The sequence below is a fragment of the Condylostylus longicornis genome, unplaced genomic scaffold (assembly GCF_029603195.1).
Source record: "Condylostylus longicornis isolate FDR11 unplaced genomic scaffold, ASM2960319v2 ptg000006l, whole genome shotgun sequence".
NCBI classification, from domain to species: Eukaryota; Metazoa; Arthropoda; class Insecta; order Diptera; family Dolichopodidae; genus Condylostylus; species Condylostylus longicornis.
In genome coordinates, this window is record NW_026577975.1 from 2,459,827 (window position 1) to 2,482,914 (window position 23,088).

Here is a 23,088-nt window from a genome sequence, read left to right on the forward strand (position 1 = left end):
TACGATAAAAACCATAAATTAATAATTAAGTTGATTATTTGACTTTTACTTTTAATGATAATATGAAACTGATTATCAGAAAATACGCATACGTTTATATAAGAACAAAGGCAAAAATAATAATTTATAGAACAACAACCTATAAATTTCCTCTTTTAAACCATATTGTATATAAAGAAGTACATAATGTTATACATATGCATGTGTAAATATTCGAAATTTTAAGCGAACTATGTATGCATATTTGCTGTTAAACACGAAGAGTAAATAAAAATTTGACTAAAATAGCTCCTCATATTTTTTTTTTTTTGGAGTGTATTTCTTGTAAATTATAAAATTTAATGGGAAAAAAAAAACTAATTTTATTCATTGTTTTTTTGGTATTTTTTCAACTTCATAGACAAATTTCCAAAAATTTAACTTTAACTTACACATAATATTTATGTATGTATGTATATAAGTAATATCAAAATATGGGCCGTTAAAATAATTTAATGATCTAAATATAAATTTTAAAGAGACACTTAAAATCGTTTTAAATTATAGTAAAATACATGCATACATATACATAATAAATATGTATAAAATCCTGATTATAAAATGCAAAATAAAATATTATAGAAAATTTACTAAGCATTTTAGTAGCTGTTATATGCATGAATCTCTATATACTGCTTACATGCATACTGTACATATTTAATCTATCTATATACTTTACTTATATCTTGAATATAGTATTTTGGGTGAGGATATTTACTTAAATTTATGAGTATATATAAGAAAAAAAAATTTTATTTTATTTTTTTCAGAAATATATAAAGGATAATAGATTTTTAATTGGTAGGGATTTATACATATATGTATATACAATTAATATGATTTTGTTGTAATATAAATTTGTTCTATAATATTTTAAATTTAAATAACTTGTGACTAAATTAGAGTCTGGTGAGTATAATTAGAAATTATTAAGTTTATAATAAATTCAATTGATTTAGATTTACTTAAGAATTTCAATTTTGAAAAATTAACTCAAAATAATTTCTCTTATCTCTTATATAAATTTGTGAGTAATGGCTTTAAAATCCGAAATAATTCTTAAAAACAAAATTTTGCAAAAAATGTTTTGGAAAATCCGTTCCTATAATCATTCTTGTTTTCGAATTCTTAAAAAACAAATGTTAAATTATAAAAATAATTCCAAAATTTTACCCTACCGATTCTTCATTATTTGCAGCGATCGTTATATCTAACTTTGAAGCACAGAAAATGCCATTTTTTTCATATTTCTCGGTCATAATTGATTAGCAGTGGCTATTTATTTTCAAAAATACTGCCAAGTTAGCACTTTATTTTCAAAAATCCCGATTAATTTGAACCCAAAGATATTTAAATATGACGTTGTGCGATTTGAACGCAATAAAAAATTTTCTTTCACACAAATGAGTTTCGAATAAATGCCAATGAATTGATAATTTACTAAGAACAACAAATTTTTTTTAACTAAATCACTATCTAATGCAACTCAAGTTCTATTGGTTATTTTTTGCAAAAACTGTTTGGGTAAAAAAAATTACGCATTTACCCACCTATTTACAAACATACATGGGTAAAAATGAACTAATTTACAGGTTAAAATTTATAAAATTATAGTTGCACTATTAAATTTAGGTATTTCGTTACCCAAACATAATTTAACAACATTTATTAATATGAGGGTAATAATAATATTATTACCCTCAATTTTCAATAATTTAATATTCCAAATATAATCTTGTTCAAAAAGAGATTGTATCTATTGTAACGGTATTTAAGAATTAAAATATCCTTATTATAATTTTAAATGAAAAATTTTTTTGATTTCAACTTTTTACATACTTCTTGAAATATTATTTACCCAAAATAAATTAAAGAGAAAGCAATACAAATTTTATAATTCAATTTCGTTAAATACTCTCTTAAATTGTATGAAACGATTTTAGACTTCGTTAAAACAAGTTTGATTTAAATAGATTTTTAAAATGTATGATTCAATACCGTAAATATTTTTCATGCAATTTAAAATACAAAATTATTTTTCAACTTGACTGTATCCTTTTTGGTATCAAAAAATCAATTGTGAAAAAATTATTTAGTTTGATTAAGGGAACCAATTGGAAATTTTATAATACATTTAATTTTTGTAATTCGAATTAGACATAAAATTTTATTAGATTCAAGATAAAAATTATACTAAAAATATTGAAAGTTCAACTTCTCTTCCATCAAAAATTTTCAAGACAAAATTTTGAAAATTTTTTAACTAAATTTTTATTTGCTTTTCTATTTTTTAATCTGATAGTGTTAAATTTATATTTCATGCTACTTAATCTACATTTTAATTTCAGTTTAATGCCATAAAAAAATAAAATTAATAATTGTATCAAGCTTTTCAACTACATTTAATTTATATCACGCTTACATTTAAATTATTACAAATTAAACATACAATTCGTTTAATACAAAAATATTGTCGTAAATCAAACATAAATATCATACATTAAATGTATTAAATAATAAATGTATTATACAAATTCATTCAAAATGTTCAAACAAATAGAATATAACAAATTTTTCAAATAATCGCATGATAGAAATAAAACTATCACGACATAAATGCGATATATCACAAAGGCAAATTATGTGATATAAAATTAATGTGCTACAAATTTCTATATACTTACGTAATCACAAAACTATTATATTTGCAAACAAACAATGTATACATACATTATATGCTACTATTTCAATAATATTATTAATTGAATTGATCTATGTATTACAGAAAATAATTTAAAAAATTATTATTTTTTATAGTTTGTTAAATTTCAAGCTTTATTTCAGCCACAACTTCTTAGAAAAACTCAAAAAAAATTTTAATTTAAATTTATTATTGTAACATTTCATATGTTATATCGATTAACCGTTATACCGTACCAAACCTGTTACATATTAACATGTCTATACAAAAATAACATTTAAATACGAAAAAAGGAATAAAATGTTAATGTTATGTTATATGTATTTATTAACATATATTTTCGAAAATAAATATTTTAACAGTGATTGCTATAAATAACAGAAATCAAAATGTTAAAATAAAATATTAAAATCAAATATGTTAAAATTTTTAAACATTACAGAAATTGACTCTTATAACCAGTTTATATTTTTGTAAGAATATGTGATTATAGAATTATTGCGAATATAAATGTCATAAATAATGAATATAAAGGAGAAAAAATGGAAAAATTTCGAAGTACGAAAATAAATAAAATAATTTGTGTGATTTATTTTGTAAAAGAAAAAAGAGAGAAATAAATAAAAGCAAAATGAAGAGTAAAACAAAACAAATCAAGAATCAATGAAAATGAGATGAGAATAAGAAAAAAAGTGTTAATAAAAAGCAAAGAAAAAAAAAAAAAGGAATGACTAAAATGAGAGAATGAATGAATAACAAGTTAAAAAAAAAACAAAAAAAAAAAAAAGTGACCAATAATAAGTAGGTTTAGGTAAAAATAGAATTAAAGTAGATTGAAAAAGAAAAAAAAAACGTCAAAAATTATTAGTAACTTGTATGTATGTAAAGTATGTAAATAAAAAAAAAAATATAGTATGACATCAATTTTATACTCTCAATATTCAATAAATTTTTTGTTGTTGTCATTCATATTACAAAATTCTGTTATTGTTCTCTGTTAGCTTCGGAATTTTAATTCGTTTTTCTCCGAAAAAAAATTTTATTATTATATTTTATTTATAATATGAATTTTCGAATTATTTTAAGAATAATATTAAAAATATTAAGTTTTAAGAATAATTTTTAAGTTACGATTGCTCCAGCTCCCCGACTTTTCAAACAATTAATGAGATTAATTTTGTGTTTCAAATTAATCTCTTCATTTTTTAAATTAGAAGAGATAATACTATTGATGTCGATAGTGTCGCTCTGAATGTCATGATACTTAAATTATTTTTGTAATGAGGTTGTTTGTATATTACAGTTAATATTCAATAAATATGTGTGTGTGTATTTATGTAGTAATGTATGTATGCATTGATGAATGAAAAATTGAATAAATTGTGTGTGTTTTTTTTTTTCATTTTCGGTTGTTCTTGTTGTCTTTTTTTCATAGATTTGTATTTTCATTTTTGTATTTCCTTTCTCACTCTCTTTTTTTTTCTGTTCCTTTTCGTTATTGTCATTTTATTTTGTTTACTTTGTTTTTGTTTTTTTTTTCTGATTTTTTTTCAAATATTCGAAATTAAGTAGACGTTCGATTCGAGAATTTATAAGAAAACAAAATTGATTGTTTGATTTCTTTAATTTTTTTTTCTTGTCTTTTTTTTTTTATAATTATATTGTTGTTGTTTTGGGTATGTGTAAGTGAATTTTATTAAATTTTTTTTTTGTTTTTGTATTCAATGATGAGAAAATGTTTTTTTTTCGTATTTCTATTCTTTTATTACTTTATTTTTGTAATATTTTTTTCTCTTTTTATTTTTATCTATTTCTTTTTTTTATTATTATTGTCGTTGTTATTTTATAACGTTATTTTGTTGTTGCTTTTATTGGTTTTTATACATTATTATTTTATATTTTTTCTTTCTCCCGGTATATATTGCATTTGTATTGTTATATACATATATGTGTTATATTATGTTTGTAGTATATTATTATTTCTCTCTATTTTGTATGGTTTTTTTTAGTCATCGTTAAGATTCCCTGCGAGTAACATTAAGAATATAAAAGAAATAACGTTTGTTTTTTTTTTCGTTGTACAAGTGAATAAATTTATTTCGTTTCATTTTCGTTTTTTAACTAAAATAGGTATATATAATTTTTATTACGAAATCAAAAAGAAAAAATTTTTAAAATTTATTATTTGCTAACTGTAGTTATACATATATTAAGAATTTTTCTTTAATAATATAATTTAAATATATAAAAAAATAATTAATAGAAGAAAATAATGCGGTGATATACGATGAATTAAATAAGAATTATTCCGCTTCCTATTTAATCCGATTGAAATTTTTGTGTGCGTTTAAAAATCAAATAAAATTTAAATGATATACAAAATATAAAAGTTAAGTAAGAATAAAATTTGAAAAAGGATTGCGGTAAAAAAAAAAATTATGTGTATTTATAAATAAAAACGTCGGTCAGATGCTTAAAGAAATTTGACATACATTGATATACACATACAATACATAAATAAATAATAAACATACTAAATAGTTAAAAGTATAACAATACAAAAATATAATCGAAATAAATTACGGAAACGGATTATTAAAAAAAACTTTATAACTGTATAAATGAATTTTTCTAAAAAAAACAAAAAAATATAACAATTATTAAAATAATAGAAAATATAACAAATTTTGGGAAGTTTTAAAAAAATTCAAATATAATTCGGCAAAATTTTCTCTAATTTCAAAATACTTACATTTTATAAAAAATTATAATAAATTTTTACAATCAAAACAAGTTTAATAAATGTAAAATATATAATTTTAAACAGAATTTCAATTGTTTGTATATATCAACTACATATATATGTGATTACTCAAAATTTCCGTTATAATATGGTATAATAAAATATAATAATAACAATTATAATAAATTTCAATCTCTTTACCTGTCCTACAAAAAAAATCATAAATCATACGCGATAATTTTTTTGTTTTTTGTTTTAATTATTACTAAGATTATATTCAATGTAGTTGTGTGTAAATATAATAATTTTAAACATATATATATATATATATAAATTAAATTAATACATTCGTATATATTCAAATATAATACATATATGTATATAACTGTTATACTACTACCTTAATACTTATCTATAATTATATTTTTACTTGTCAGCAACAGATCAACTGGAAATCATATTTTTATTAAATATTTTTATTATAATTCAGATAAAGTCATTGAATTTTTTGTTTTTTATACATTTTTAATATAACTATATACACAAGAGAGAGGGAGAGAGAGACAGAGAGAGAGCGTGAACCAACAAAAAAAAAATTTACAATTGAAATAAAAGTTTTATTCTTTTATTAAATTTATAATTTTAAATTTTAGTCGTATTCTATCATTAGTTCTGATTAAATTATAAAGAAAAATAAATACTTAATAATTTAAAAAATTAAATATTGAACTGAGCTATACTTACCTTATATATACAAACCTTTTTTATAACAATAAAATATTATAAAATTATATGTTATATACCAAAAGTATATACTTATATATATTAATAATAATTAATAAAATTATAAGTATTGCAAAATTTTCAATAAAATACTAAAAAATTATTTAAACAATTCACAATTAACATAAAAATAAAAAGGAATTTTATACAATTACTTAACTTATGCGGTGATATTAGAAAATATTAACTATTATACTAAGATTAAATTTAATTAAAAAAAAAAGTGAATATAGAATAATTTTTATAAAAATAATTTTATATAATTAAATTCACAATTACTATAAAATATTTTTAATAATAATTTTGTATTTTCGCACAGATAACAGAAAAAAAATTATTAAATATACCAGAATAATTTAAAAAAAAATAAATAATAGTACACAATAAAAAATTCTTTAATTTTTAAATGAAATGAAGAAAAAAAAGAATTAAAATTAAATTAAAAATAAAGTGAAAATGTTTTTCATTAATTTACCAAATTTAGTTTATAAATTTTTTAGAAAAAAAAAATAAAATTAAATTCCAAATTGAAAATTATTTTATAAATTTAAAAAAGTGTTTTATTTTTTTTTTAAACATTTCGAAATAAAATTTTTGTGTTAAATAAAACAAAAATATTTTTTAAAAATAATAAGAAAAAAGTTACTTATTAAAAATAAAAATGCTTCCAACTGCTGTTTCAACAACTACAACAACCACAACAACTGGTGGTATTGGTGGTCCAATAACTGGTATAGATTTAACAACAGTTGCAACTTCACCAACAGTTCAACAACCTCCTATGGACTGGTTATTTAAAAAAGAACGTATTTATTGGTTAGCACAATTTTGGCAGCAGGTGAGTGAATTAAATTATTTTTGTTTTAATTTTTTTTTTTTTGGTTAAGTGGTGTAAATTTTTTTTTTAATTTAAAATTGGATTCAATAATAATTGAAAAGTTTTTTTGCGGAATTTTATAAATTTAAGAGTTTTGTTTAAGAAAACAAAAAATAATTTAAGGCTCTATTAATTTTATTAGGAAAATTTTGTTTTTTTTTTCCCAAAATTTCTTGATCAAATTTAGGAATTTACTTAGTTATGAGAAAATTTTTTTGCAGAGTTTAGTTCAGAAATTTCAAATTCCTTAAAAATATTTGAATTCTTGATTAATTTTATTAGTAATTGAGTTTGAATTTATACTTAGTCACATTTAATACCGTATTAATCGGAATAAATATTTTAATTTGATTGAATTCGATTTAAATTATTACTTACGGCAGCTGGCTATACTCAAAATGATATGTCTCATATGTTTGGCTATATCCAAAATGATTAGCTTTTGGTACTTACGTAAGTATACTTAAAATTAGTGAAAATTTTAATTAATTAGTTAATGTTTGATTGAATGATTGATTTTTAATTTTTGATAATGAAATGTTTTTTCTCATTTATGTGACAATTTTAAAAGGAAACTGGTGACCTATTAATATTCCAATTTTTTTTTTTTTCAAATATTAACTAAGTACTTAGCTATTTATGAAAATGGAACAATGTAAAATCTATTTTAGCAATAATTTATTTATAGAACTTTTAAGTAATATGTGACTTTTTCTAAAATAATTAAGTAACGCTGAGATCACGTACTGATAGCGTCACATTTGATATGTAAGTACTTAAAAAAAAAAACTTAATTAATTAATGATTTACTTACACATAATCAATTAGAGATTATGAAAAATTATTAGACTTGCAATTTATTTGTTGTTCAAACCGCATTTTTAGAAAATTGATAAGTGCTTAAAAGCAATAAATTTATTTTTTTGAACAACATGCTAGTTTTGTTGCTCCTTTTGTATCACGGAATATGGTTTATAAATAAGTACTTTGGTAGCAGGTAAAATTAATTTCTTAAATCTCCAATTAATATTGGCATTTAAAATATTCGAATTATTGATTTGACCCTATAATTACTTAAAATATTAAGAGTCTGTGAAAATTCTTGAGAAATTTAAAAAAAAAAATGATATTTTATGATTTCAAGTTAAAAATAAAATTAAAATTGCTGATCGAAATAACTCAATTTACTGCTTATAATTTAGAAAGTGACATATGCTCTCGTTTTCAGGTGAAATATTCGATTATTGGTTATACCCATTTACTTATTTGGTATACTAGGTTATTACTTTTATAGTTAGGTATAAATTTTTATTTTTACGGCTATTGATTTTATTGAGATTCATTTTTATTATTAAAAGAAAAAAAAGGTACTTACTTATATAAAATTTCCTTTTTGGAAAAATTCAAAGTTGTTGGGCTATTGATGGTAAATTTATTATGGTTTCATCTATAAGTACATAATTTAAGTATTGTAATAAGGTAAAATTTTAATTATAAGTTTTTGAAAAAATCATGATATACGAATGTTGCAGTTACTTAATTTTGTCATAGAATTTTGAGATTCCGAATAATTCTTCGAATTAACCCCTGAAAATATGATAAATCATAATTTTAATAAGGTGCCTAGGAAAAGTGTTTAGAAATGTCCAGTATGGCTACGAATTTTTTTTTTCACAGAAAATTTATTTCAGTTTTTATAGTACACATATTTTATTGTAAAAAATTTAGTTGTAACTATTACTCCTATAAATTACTCAATTACCCCAACTTCTTTCACTCCCCGTAAAACTTTTCAAAGTAATAAGTATGAATTTTTAATGTTTCAAAATTTAATTTTGATTTTAATGTACAATTTGTTTAAAGACCACCTACTAGTATACATATCTTAAAGACCACTATTATTCATTTTGCGTAAACCACAAAACACAAGTTATTACTTAGTTTATATATCTTACACCTCAGTACAAATATTGTTAAATTACTTATATAAAGTATAATTCAAGTCTTCATTCATTTATAAATAAGTATATTAAAGAACAGTACTCATAGTTTTAAAACTATTCACTTGAAATCTTCATACTTAAATCGCTTATAGTTTAATTTTATATCTAAACCTTATTGATCTAATGTAAGTACTCAATTACTTGATTTTGTCTCTTGTAATGGAAATTTTCATATAATTCGTTTGTGACATATAGGGTCTTTTTAGTTGCGAAGACACAACCCCACTGCATATTATTTCTTTATTTCACTTATAAATTTACAAATTAAGTCTAAATTCGCCATTTTCAGTTGAAATACGTACCAGATCAATGTTATTGCCAAAAATTATAGCTATTTTACATAGGTCAAGCTAAAATTATCTTCTAATTTAGTCGAAATAATTCATCTTTCCAGTTTAATAAAAAAAATTGAAGTATAAGTAAAAATAGCTATAAGTATAACAACTACAAACACATCAAACATGAACATTTCAGATAAATAAATAAAATTTTGTTCTGCTTAAAGAAAAAATAAAATTTAAATATATTGATTTTTCTTTGTATTCAGATTACAATTTTAGAAATTAGTTTCTAAAAATATTCTCAAATTATTTTGTTTTTTTTTTTCTTTTCATATTTTATCCCTTTAATCAAAACTCCTTCGTAAGTATATACATAAGTAACTAATTGTAGATTAAAGAAAACCTACAAAAAATACGTTTATTTATACAAACATACAATTTTTTCTCTGTATTTCTTTAAGTAATTGAAATTATTTAATGTAAGTATAGCATCAGATATATATCGCACCCATAGGACAATATTATTAGAACATGAAAGTTGCCCCTTAGTTGAAAAATGCTATTCATTTTTTTAATAGTTAGCTGCAGTAGAAAGCCAAAGGACGTCATTCACTTTAAAATTAAAAACAAGTAAATATTTAGATGCAATTTGAAATGATTCGCCGGAATTACTTACATTTCAAGAAGTTAAAGTCATTTATCGCATATTTTTGGTCGGAATACCATTAATTGTATGCTTAATATTATATTGTTTTTGAAATCTTACAATCGATGCACGAATTTAATTATTAGAAAGAGGATTGGCGTATAAGTTCTCGAAATATAATAAACAAAAAAATGGAATTAGTTGCTGTCAATCAAAATATGTTTAAATTAAGTATAATAAAGAGCCCTGCATCAGATAGAAGTTTGACAGAATAAAATTGAGAGAATTTATGTTACGTGTTTCTCTCTCAATTTAATTCATGGAGAATGTCATACGATTATGTTAAACAGTTAAAATATCGGTTAAAAATAATTTTTTTTTATTTACTTTATAAACTTATTGACGCTTCTTTTGAGTTTTTTGGAATTCTTATTAACATATTTTCTTGGAACACATATTTTGAAATATTTTATTCTCAATTTTTGAAATTATCGAAAAAAAAATAGGGGATAAGTATATAATTTTTTATATCAGAAGTCTATTTTGAACAGACGAGACAATTAGTTATTATTTGTTAGGCTCTGTTTATGATGTCAGAACGAACCAAATTGTGTCGAGTTGTCTTTAATAGCTTATTGTAATGAATGATGTGCGTATACAGAGTATAAATAGTGCCAAGAATAAAAGGGCGAAATACCAAGTATTTCTTATTATTTTCAAATTACTCCTAATCAGCTTAAAATAGAAAATTATAGACAAAATATCGAACTTTCATCAGTATCTAAGTCATTTTTTCTAGTATAAAAATCCTGTTCTAGCATAGTTTTAGTATTATTTTATAGGTGCGATATTTTCATTGAATTTTCATTCAAAATTTATTTTTATTTTATTGTAAGTCTAATAGAATACTGTTAATTATCTTATTTTTATAAAATTTACGTATCTAAGTATATAAGAGCACATACAATATTTATATTGAAAATTAACCATCCTTTTGAATTATACATTATTATTTTTGTATATATATATACTCCCATAGTAATATAACAGATATATATACGACGATTGTGTATATCTCTAAAATTGTATAGTTGTCGAATTAAAAAAAAAATCGTTCCCTTATTTTTATTTTTCAAAAAAAGAAAAAATAAATAAATAAAATTCATCAAAAATCTGCAGACATTTTATCTATAACTGTATATATATATATGTGTGTGTATATAATTGATATAAATTAATTCCATATATAATATAGAATCTTGTCTATATTACAGATATTGATAATTATTACACACTTACATACATACGTACAATATTTAAATGACATCTGTTCATCTTAACTTTTAACTCATTTTTTTTTTTTTGTGAAAAGTTTACATTTAATTTTTTATAATTTTTTATTTAAATACATACATATATATATACATTAATTTCTATGATGTAGTTTTATTATATATAAGTATGTAAATTATTTGTATATATATACCGATAAATTTATATATGCGGAGATACCTCAAAATATATCAGGATTTATATCTATCAGAATATAAAAATATATATGGATAGGTATGTGTATCACACAATTGTATATATATTGTTATACAGTTGTGAGGCTAAATATACTAAATGTATAGTTCAATTGTAAGATATACATAAATATATTTTCACGTACAATTGTATATATACATAGATATATATATATATATATATATATATATATATATATATATATATATATATATATATATATTTAAAGATATTCCTGAGTGAAGATATCAAAAGTAGTAATAAAAAAAAACAACTCACAAGTAATTGTAATATTTTTAGAACAAGTATTTTATATATTATTATGTTTGTATGTATAGCAAAGTATTATATATATATATTTGTGTATGTATTTAGTAACATTTAGGCTATAACTACTATTTTATATATTTTTGTATTTTCTGGTTTGATTTTTTTTTTTCTAAATACAACCTTGCCAATTAGACGGTTAATGCACTTGTATACAAACTCATTTATAGAAAATATACTTCCATAGGCACAATATACTGTATATAAATATATATATGTATGTATAGCATCCACGAAGTAATATTTATTTACTATAGGTATATAACTAACATTTAATGGAACGGGAAAATAGATTATACTAAATTTTTTTTTTTTTTTGGTTTAGTTATACTCAATATTATTTATTTCGAGTATATTGTAAAATTGTACACTATTTTATAAAATATTAAGGACACACTTAAGTATTTATTTACTTTCTCTTTTAATGAAATTCTGAATTAGTATTGTGAAGTATAAGGATATTTCCGGTTTTACATGGTATTAATAAATTTTTTCAGATTACTTATATGAACTTAGTATATTTAGTATTGAGTAAGTGTACATACCTAATTGTGAGTACACCATTAAATATGTATACTTGCACAATAGTTTCGTGGTTCGGAAAAGTTAATAATAATTCAGTGTCAGCTGTAGTCGGCGCGAGTAATAAAAGAATTAAAAAAAAATTAAATTGAGAAATTAACATATTTTCAGTATTGCCCACTTTCAATAGCCACTACCATAGTCAAAATAGGAAAATTTGTTTTATATTTAATGTTAGTTTGCAAGCTAAATTATCAAATGGAACAAGGAAATGCTCTCTCATTTACAAAACAAATTTGTAATCATTTGAAAAATTTTTATATTTTAAACTGTTCTCATTATTTTGTAGATGAGTGTATTTTTATATGTGCGTGTGTATGTATATGTCTGAAAATATCCATTGAAAAAAAAAATTTTTTAAATAATAAAAATAAGGTAATTATTTTGTTTTCTCTTATATTATTAGAATTTCTATTACAAATTTCTATTTTATTTTTTAGTCACTATTAATAAAATTTAAAGAATTTATTTTTACGGCATCGAGTACACACAGAATTTTGTACAGTATAATATGTATGTGTGTAATAAAAGTATAAATCAAAATAATTTTAAGAAAAAATGTGCATAATTTTTTTTTTCTTGTAACTGAGATACTTAAATGTATTTTTGTTTTTGTAATTCTTTCTGAGGGGGAAATTAAAAAATTTTAAAATGATTATTACTTATAGTTATTTCCACAAAAGTATACGTATATTCTTACATGTATGTATACATAAATAACGATTTTGTTACAGAGTAATTTTTATGTAAGAAATCATTATTAAGTAAATGTTATATTTTGCAACTATTATACATGGTTCATTCATTTGGAAAGTGTGAGCGAATAAAAATAATAATGGCATGGCGAAAATTATTCTATAAGTATATAACCATAATGAAATTGTGAATCATGATATTTATTGAGATTGCTTTGATTATGATTTGCTTCGAATAAACGCATATCTAGGTAAACTTACTTTATAGAAATATATACATACATATACAGACATACAGGGTTTACTTATAAGTATATATATTTAATTATATTACAGTAATATTTCAATATTAATATTTTCTTAGCGGCAATTAATATTGGTTATTCAACATGCAATATTGTATTAGAACTACTTAGAGTATCGATTTTAACCTTTGCTTTTATTTTTGGTTTATATTGAACTATTTCAGATGAAAATTTGTGCTTATATCATTCTTCTATGCCGATTTTTTCTCTTTTGTTAAAAAAAAAAAATATATATCAAATAATATTTTTTCAGATTTTTCTCATTTGCACCGAAAGAGAGAGTCCAGCTTCAGTATAGCTATTGTACGAAAATATTTTTGAAATAAAAATTTAATCTACTACATTTATTTTGAATAAACAAGCAAAAAATATTTGTCTGATTCAACAGCTCGACTTAAATAAAACATACTAATTAATTTAAATTTAAGAAATTTTCATTAGATTATTAGTGGCTAATTATAGAAGAGGGAAATTCCAGTACATTTACCCTACATTTATGATATTAATTTTACAATCAATATTTCTCTCTCTTCTCTATCTCTCTTTTGCTCTCTTTTTCCAAAACGAATAATAATCTCATATTTGTTAGTTTTCGCATTTAATTGCCATTGCATTACAAAATTATTATTTAATTAAAATAGTTTTGTAAAACATTTCTGAATCGAATTTAACTATAAAAAATATAACAAAAACAAATTTCTATTTTATACAACCTAATATATATACGTATATGTATGTACATATGTATTTTTATGACGTACACTAAAATTAAAATTTTAGAAAAAAAAAAACCGAAAAGGTGTTGAATTTGTAGATAAAATTAAAAAATTTTTTTTATTTAATTACAATTCTATAAGGCCAGAGTAAAATATCGCATTTAGTACACTTATAAATTTTGTGAGATATATTTATACAAGTAGATATAGATGTATATATATTTAATGTACATATACTTAATCTTGATATTTATTACTTTGCATATTATCTATTCGCGTTGTAATTACAATTTGTTTTTTTTTTTTTATTAATTTTTCTGTTCCTCATATAAATTTTATTAATACCTTATTCAATATTCAAAACTAATGGTGTATAACAAATTCATACGTATACATATATACATTATGTATAAGTAATATAATTTGTTGAAATTGAGAAATTTCAATTTATTATTATGGGATTATAGTTATAATAAAAATCTAAATCTTAAAATGACTTTATACTCATATATATATTAAATAGATGTATGTATGCTTGTGCATACATAGGTACACTTATAACATTAATAATATTACTTACATATATTGAGTTTTATTCGAGTATTTCATCGATATTATTCATACATATTGAAACGAAGAAAAAAAAAAAATCGTAAAAGAAATTATCGAATTGTGGTACTAAAAATGGCACCTTTTATAATGGATTTTTTTTTTTTTTGTAAAACAATTTAATTTTTATTATTGACACAAGTATATAAAGTAAGAGAAAAACTAAAATAAGAATTATAAAACCTTTTCTCTTCTTACTATGAATACTATTTAAAAAAAAAAATTGTTTAGTTATGTGTAGGTTCTCACAAATGATTACATAAGTATCATAAAATAAATAAGTATCTAATTTTTTTTTTTTTGGAATTCCGAATACACTTAATTTGAGTACATTTCACAAATATAGGTGTTGAAGAAAAATAATATTTTTTCTATTTGATTTTGTTGAGCATAAATGATTAATTTTGTTTTTTTTTATCTTACTTAAGTATGTAAGCTTTTTACAATAAAAATTTTCTAACCGAATTCCTAAAATTACAAAAATTTCTTTTTAATTTGGAATTTATTTTTATCCGAAATTATTAAATATTTTAATGTATTTTTTAAATTTAATTTTTGCAATCTATTTGAAAATTGTTTTTTGAAATTTGAATGCCTTCGAATTATAGAAGTTCTACTCAGGTTTCGCGCATTAAGCTGTTTCCGAAAAATGTACCTCCCGCTCTCCGTTCCCGTTATAATAAAAATTCGCATAATAATTTCGTATTCACTTTTCGTATAACTTTATAATACTGAATACTAGATTAGAATACTTTGTACATCTTATTTTTCAAAATTTTTTAATGGCGCCCCTGTTTTCTGGCGCCTATTACAAATGCATACTTTGCGTATATGGTAAATCCGGCTCTGGTTCTACTATATTTCATATTAGTATACAATTAGGTTATGTATCACTGTTTTATACATGCGGTTACGAACATTATATTTGATATTTCTTGATATTATTTTAAAGTCAATAAATTTTGATAAAAAAAAAATTAAGTACATATTTTAATATGATAAAGTCACTACATTTTGGTTTTTTTTATTAAATAAATGGAAATATTTAAAATTTTCTGTACTTACTTATATATAGATTTTTGTTAAAAATTTGTTAAGTATATTTTTCTTATATAGAAACGGATTCAAAACTTTTAAATTTAAAATATTTTACCAATAATCCTATTATTTGCTTGCGAATCAAAGTTTTTTTTTTAAATTTTATTTTAGACATTTAGAATCAGATCGTCTATTTTACTATTTTAATCAGTAAGTGGAAAGATAGTGAATAAATCTCATATATAAATTTGTATAATTTATAAGTAATTTTCGAGTGAGAAGAATTGTTCGGTATTGCGTATTCACTTTGTTTTTGAAAGTGAGACGTTCAGTCGATAATATGAGCAAAAAAAAATCAAAAATCCAATTGAAAAAAAGAGTGTAATCGAATTAAAAAAATGATTTGAAAATGAATAAAAAGTTAGCGAAAAAGCGAAATACACAATTAGGATGTTAAGTAGATAAACAATTGAAAATTTCTTGGGGCAATTCATTTTTCAAATTATAGGATAATATAAAGGAAAGAAGGGATTTAGTTTAAGGAATTAGATTTACAAGTATATAAATTAAGATCTTTAAAATTCATCCAGTACTTAGTACATACGTAAAACAGTGATAAGTACTTGGCACTTCAAGCCAAAAAAAAATCAAAATTTCTTTAAAATATTTTCGATATTTTTTTTTAATATTTTAAAGTTAATATTTATTTTCCTCTATTAATTTTTACATTATAAAACTTATACAATTATATTTTTTGTATATATATTTTTATACCGTCATGTACCAATATTTATTCCTATAAAATTTCCTTAATATTTTTAATTTTTTTTATTCTTTTCCATTTAAATCTTATATATATATATACTTAGTACTTATCTTAAAATTTATTATTATTCTACATAATTAAATTTAATTTAATGTTATAAATATTCCATATAATATTTAATATAAAATCTCTTATTTAAATTAATTAAATTAAGATCTCATATACGTATTTGTAAAATATTTAAAAATAATTTAAATAATTTATATTTTATGCATATAGCTTTTCCTATGTGTGTATATAAATAGAAATTTGTAAGTAATAAAATTTTTTTTTTTTTGAAAATTTACGTAAAGAAAAAAATAATATTATTGACTAAATAAATAAAAATTTATTGAATATTTAATTTAAGATTTAAATAGCTTTAAATGCGCTAAAAAAAAAAATCTTTTTAAGACAAAGGAAAAATTATTTTAAAATTTAATTACATACATATTTCTTTGAATGTATAAAATTTATGTATGTATATAAGTATATGATATAAATATATGTATAATATGAAATTAAATATAAAAATAATTTTATTTATTTTCATTTATTGAATTAAAAAAAATATATATGTATATTTTTTTCTTTTAAATATGTTCAATTTAAATTTTAATAACACTGTTGTATGCAGTAATTTTCATTTTAATAATCCTTAATTATTTAATATATATAAAGACTTGAAAATCCTTGAACTTTTTATTTAAATAATCGATATTAAGTATTTTGTTCGTAATATCTGCAATGTTTATTGTTTTCAATTATAATTATTATTGAAGTATATATACAAAAAATATATATAATGTTATAGGAATTTTGTATAAAAATTTGATATGTAAGTACTTACTTGAATTTCGGCATCTATGATTTTAGAACATGTTCTAACGTAACGATTATAATTAAAAGAAAAGGTTACGTTAAGGTCTTCTTTAATTAATTTTTAGCAAAAATGATATTCTTTGATATCTGTAATTGCTTTTATATGGAAAAGTAAGTCAAAATGTCAAAAATATGAGATAAAAATGATTGAGAACTTTAGCCAATTTTCATTGTCATTAAAACTATTTTGTATGATTTAAATTATTTTTGAGCTATAGATGAAAATTGTCTCATTTTTTTCGATATTTCCAAAAAAATGTCGAAAAAATATGCTACTAACTCTATTCGTCGGTGCCTTACGCCATTCGTACGCGTATGGCAGCACTGTTTAAACCAATATTAATTTAATTCATTTCATATTAAGTACTCAAAAATATATTTACAAAATACTTATTGTTATATTTTTAAATTTTGCTGACAATATTGTACAATTTTTTTACCACTTTTATCGTAATTTAATTAAAAAAGCATGCACTAAAATGTGAAATTAATAAACAAAAATATTTCAATGACTTTTTTTGTGTCTGTGTGTTTTTCCACAAAAAAAAAAAAACAATTGAAAATTTCCATTTTCTTTATTATTGCGGCACATGTCACAAGTATATATATGTATATATATATCAATATTATTGTAAATATGAAACATAAGTAAATTAATTTTTTACAACTATGCTTATTGGTTTAATTTTTTTAAATTATTTGTTATCATCATCAAAAATTTAAAATAAGAAATTTCAATGCTTTACTTACATTGTATATGTAAGTATGTATGAAAATTCATTTACAAAATTTTTTTTACATACATACGAGTACAAGAATAGGTACTTAATATGTTCTTTTGATTTGCCAATACGTATACGTATTATGTATAAGTATAGATATTTAAGCAGAGAACATTCTTTGATTAATTTATTTTTTAGCACATTTCAAATGAATATTGGAACAAAATTTTCTGTTTTGTTTCATTTTGTCCGGCCGAATGTGTCCGGAGATGCGTCTCTGTATACAAAATTTCTACATACACAATTTCTGAGACAGACAGTTGAAATTTTATATACAATAATGGGTGTTAGTGAGAAATTTGCTTCTTAAAGAACATTTTGACATATTTTCTTCTTTCTCCTTTTCAAAACTGATGGCCCCCTAAAATTCTATTCTACAACACTCCATTGCCTGCTGTACGGCACACTATGGAAGTCTGAAATTTTAACAGTTTCCAAATTTATACTTCAGGAAATTTTTTTCGTTGATTATCAAAATTCTCAAAATTTGAAAAAGAAATGTCTTGCAGTCACAAAATATATTTATGCATCTTAAGCTTAACTAACGGTTGCCCATCTAACCCGAACTGAATCCCATTATGTTGTTTATTCTTTTTTAGTTCTTATCCTGAGTTAATTGATCCATACTAGTCGAAAAGCTAGGAGTGTTTTATTAATACTATTATATTTACATAGTGCATAATAGAAAAATTAAATCTCATCCTGAAGGTATGCAATATATTTGTTATACTTATTAAAATATTGTTTTTTTCTTTCAAGGAAAATGTTCTATTGTACAAACCATTGGTTTGATTAAAATTTATTTATTCTAAATATATTTGCATTGTCACTTTTAATTTTACTTCCTCATCCGTCTGCATTCATTTCATATTTCATAAAATCATCAAATTTAAAAAAAAAAAATTTTTTTTTTTTATTAAATATTAAGTATTTCCAAAACAATATTGTATACACAATCGACCTACTTATATAAAAATATTTCATGTATATATATTGTATGTCCAATTCAAATGAAAACGGCAGCAAAAAAAAAATTGAAAAAACATGAAGAACAAAACAAAAAAAATATGAAACCAAAACAAATTTTTGACCACCTGTGCGCTAATTTTTTTTTTAAATTTTTTTTTTATTTTATTTAAATTTGATATTGGCACTAAAATTTTTGCTTCAAATTAACAAGCATTTTATAAAATAATAATAAGTAAAAAAATAAAACAAACAACCTTACATAATTATTAATTATTTTATTCAGTTTTTTTTTTTTTTTTTGTTGAAGAAAATTGTGGATAAAACGGGTGCTGCAATCGTTTCATGCGAAGACATAAAATGCATATATAGTAATAAGTATACAAGCATATATGTATGTAGATGTGTATATGTTCGATACGTTCATACATATATCTATATATGTATGTACTTTAAATAAATTTCACATTCATATTTCTCAAGTTCATTCACTAAAATTCGTGAATCATGCAATTTAAGAAATAATAAAAATAGGAAGAACAAAAATTTTTTTTTTTCAAAAGAATGTATGGAAGCATCAGTTTTATAATTTAATGTGCACACATACGTGCACATAATCAAGTAATACTTATATAATAATTTGGTAACAAGTATATTAAACACAAATATTGTTGGCTGGCGTAACGTATACTGCCGCGGTTGAGGGTTAAAAGAAATTGTGCATTTGTGCATCTATTCAACGTATACAATAGACATACACACATATATATGTGTTTATGAATTATTAGAATTAATTTATTAATGAATTAAATATTTGTGTATACTTGCAAAATTAAAGCAAAAAATTATATAAGTAACTATAATACAAATTGCTTTCCAAGATAAATTTAACATGCTTGTGATCGTCACAAACTTTTCGAAAAAAAAAAAAATTTCATAAACAAATAAAATATTATTATAAAACAATTATTATAAAATATAAAAAACAAAAAAAAAAATTTTTTTTTTTCTTAAAATCTCATGTGTTCGCTTGAGACGGTCACACAATTTTCCATGCTGTTTTTCTTTAATTTCCTTGCTTGTGCATTTTTTATTTTTCTCTTGTTTTTTTTTTTTGTTGTTTTTTCTTCGTTTCGTCAACAAGAGTGTCCAGTTATTTTTATTTGTTTACATTTTAATGTTCTTTGTTGTATAACAGTGTAGTATAACAGTAAAAATCATAATATTAGAATAAAATCCCCGTGTTGTTATATTTTTTTTTTATTTTGATTTTTATAATTTAAAATTTTCTTCGCGATTATTGTTTATTATTTTTGATAAAAACAAAAAAAAAAAATAATTTGTTTTTTTTTTTTTTGCATTCATATTTTACAAAACACACGCTGAAAAGGAGAAAAAAAAAATTAAGAATATAACAATATAATCACACATTTTATACACGTGACCTATTAATCATATAGAAATTGATTTAGAGATGCCATCGGAGTAATTTAATCGGAGTACTTAACAAAAATTTTGTAGTTTTAAAAAAAATTTCCAGTCAGTCACATAATATGCCAGTTTCATTAATAAAACGTATGGATTTTCAGATTTATGGATTAAAGTAGCATGTTACCCGCGGTACAGGCTGGCTAATTGTATAAGAGTATATGTTGTCAAATGTTTGAAATTTATATAATTTTAAAGTATTAGATTTAAAAACTTTCCAAATTTATATTATAAGAATTAATTGAACCCATAATCGCTGTATAGTAAGTATAGAAGAGTAAATTGTACGTTGTGTATAATGAAAAAATTTTCAAACTTCGAAAATTTACCGCTAGGTTATATTTTAGATAATTTTAACGGTAGTTTAATTTATTATTTCAAAATAAATTTTGCAATTAAACAAAATAGTAGCCACACATCTTTATTATTTATATTTCAATTATTTACTATACATCAAATGAAGTTATATAATATGTTTTAATAAGTATAATTTGCAAGGTATGGCAACCTTATTTCTTACGTTAACATTTTGTGAATATTTACAAAAATCCAGTTCGTCCAAAATTACGTTTTGTAAAAAAAATATGTTTGTAAGACAGGTTTATGAGAACAAAATTTTTGTTGCATTAATTATCACTTACACAGAAAAAAAAATTAATTTTTTTTTTAATAAAAAAATTAAAGCAATTCGAGCAAAAAAATTTATTAATTTGTAATTTTATATGTTAAACAAAATTAATTTGAAATTAATTAATCATGAATTTTCGTTTATTTTTTTAACATTTTGTTTTTTTTATTGTATTCATTTAAAAATGAATTTCTCGTGTGAATTAATTAATTAATTATTGTTTAATTTGGATTTATTTGTTTTATTCATTTTTTTTGTTTGTATGTTTGTTTTTCAGTTCTTTTTTAAGTTTTTGCGATATTTATAATTTTCATTTTGTATTATTTTTTTTTGTTCGATTAATACTTTGGTCAGTAAATATTTATGGTATACTGATTCATATGTATGTATATACATACATACATACATACCGCTCGAATTTCAGTTATGTTGTGATTAATCGAATAAGTCAATAAAATTTAAAAAAAATTTTGTATAAGTATTGGGACATTTTTTATTAATTTAATTTTTTTTTCATTAATTTTGTAATATTTTTGGTATCGTGTATAATCAAATATAATTTTATAAAATATTTTTTGACCCGATTTGTCATTCTTTAATTGAGTTTTTTTTTTTTTGTTGTGTTTTAAATTTATATAAATTGGGGTAGATTTTGTAGAAATGAAATGAAATTTTTCATTTTATTATTTATGGCATAACTATGATAAAATAAGGTAAAGTAATTTTTACGATTCGGCAAGCTTACGCTATTTTATTTACATACATACATATGTAAATCCCTTTTTGAGGTGCCGCCATTGTCATAGGAAAATTTCATTTTTAATTTGTATTAGTAATTAGCAGCTATGGAAATGCATTACCTGGAATATACCAAGGTGAATACGAGTCCCAGTTTAAAATTCGTTTGTCACTCGGTTAAAAATAATACTTTTCAAAATTTCTCTCAGACAGTCTTAATTCTTTTTATAGATTTGCGTGTCACTCCATTCTTTGACTATTCCTGGTATCACAGACTCTTATTTTTATTAAAAAAATTCAATGTTTTTTTCTTGTGCTCGGTATTCTGTATGTTTTGATAATCTTTGCTCGATGCAATATGGAATACAACATTTATAGACCATATTTCTTTACTTTTTTTTTTATTTATCGCTAATATTTCACTCTGACACAAGTTATATAAATTATCTATTCATTATTAACATAAATTTTTATATTTTTTTGATCTTAAAATATTACGTAAAAAAATTTCACTTTCAAATTTTTGACTTGTAAAAAATTGTTCGATAGTGGCATACGTACGTATATGGTCTCGTTCTAGATTTTCATTAATTGAACGCAACACAGAATAAATAGGATGAAAAGTAAAGTAATAAAGTTGTAAGGAATAATCGTAATTAAAAAAAAAATTCGTGCACACTTAGGCGACTTGGAGGGATATAATGAACACAACTAACGTTAGCAATCAAATTTGTTATTGTGCTATGTTTAAAAGCTTTTTATCTATTATTAAGCTATTTAGATGTAATTATTTACATTTTGCACCGATAGATGGCTTGAATTCCTTTTTAAGACTTAAATAAATCTCACATTACCAATTTCTGAAGTTTACAAATGTACAGTCTATTTTCTATTTGTACTTAAATAAATTGTAAATATAACGGGATA

General features: G+C 21.4%; 1 protein-coding gene across 2 annotated transcripts in view; it reads left to right on the forward strand.

Annotated features, from left to right (window-relative positions):
- Positions 1-6,752: 6,752 nt before the first annotated feature.
- The window catches only part of LOC129618403 (homeobox protein cut-like), a 28,846-nt gene continuing 12,510 nt past the window's right edge, over positions 6,753-23,088 (forward strand). For both annotated transcript variants that reach the window (XM_055533143.1, XM_055533144.1), the window contains exon 1: positions 6,753-7,104. In XM_055533143.1, the coding sequence (XP_055389118.1) occupies positions 6,928-7,104 (177 nt within the window). In that variant the 5' untranslated portion in view covers positions 6,753-6,927. The remainder of the gene's footprint in view (positions 7,105-23,088) is intronic.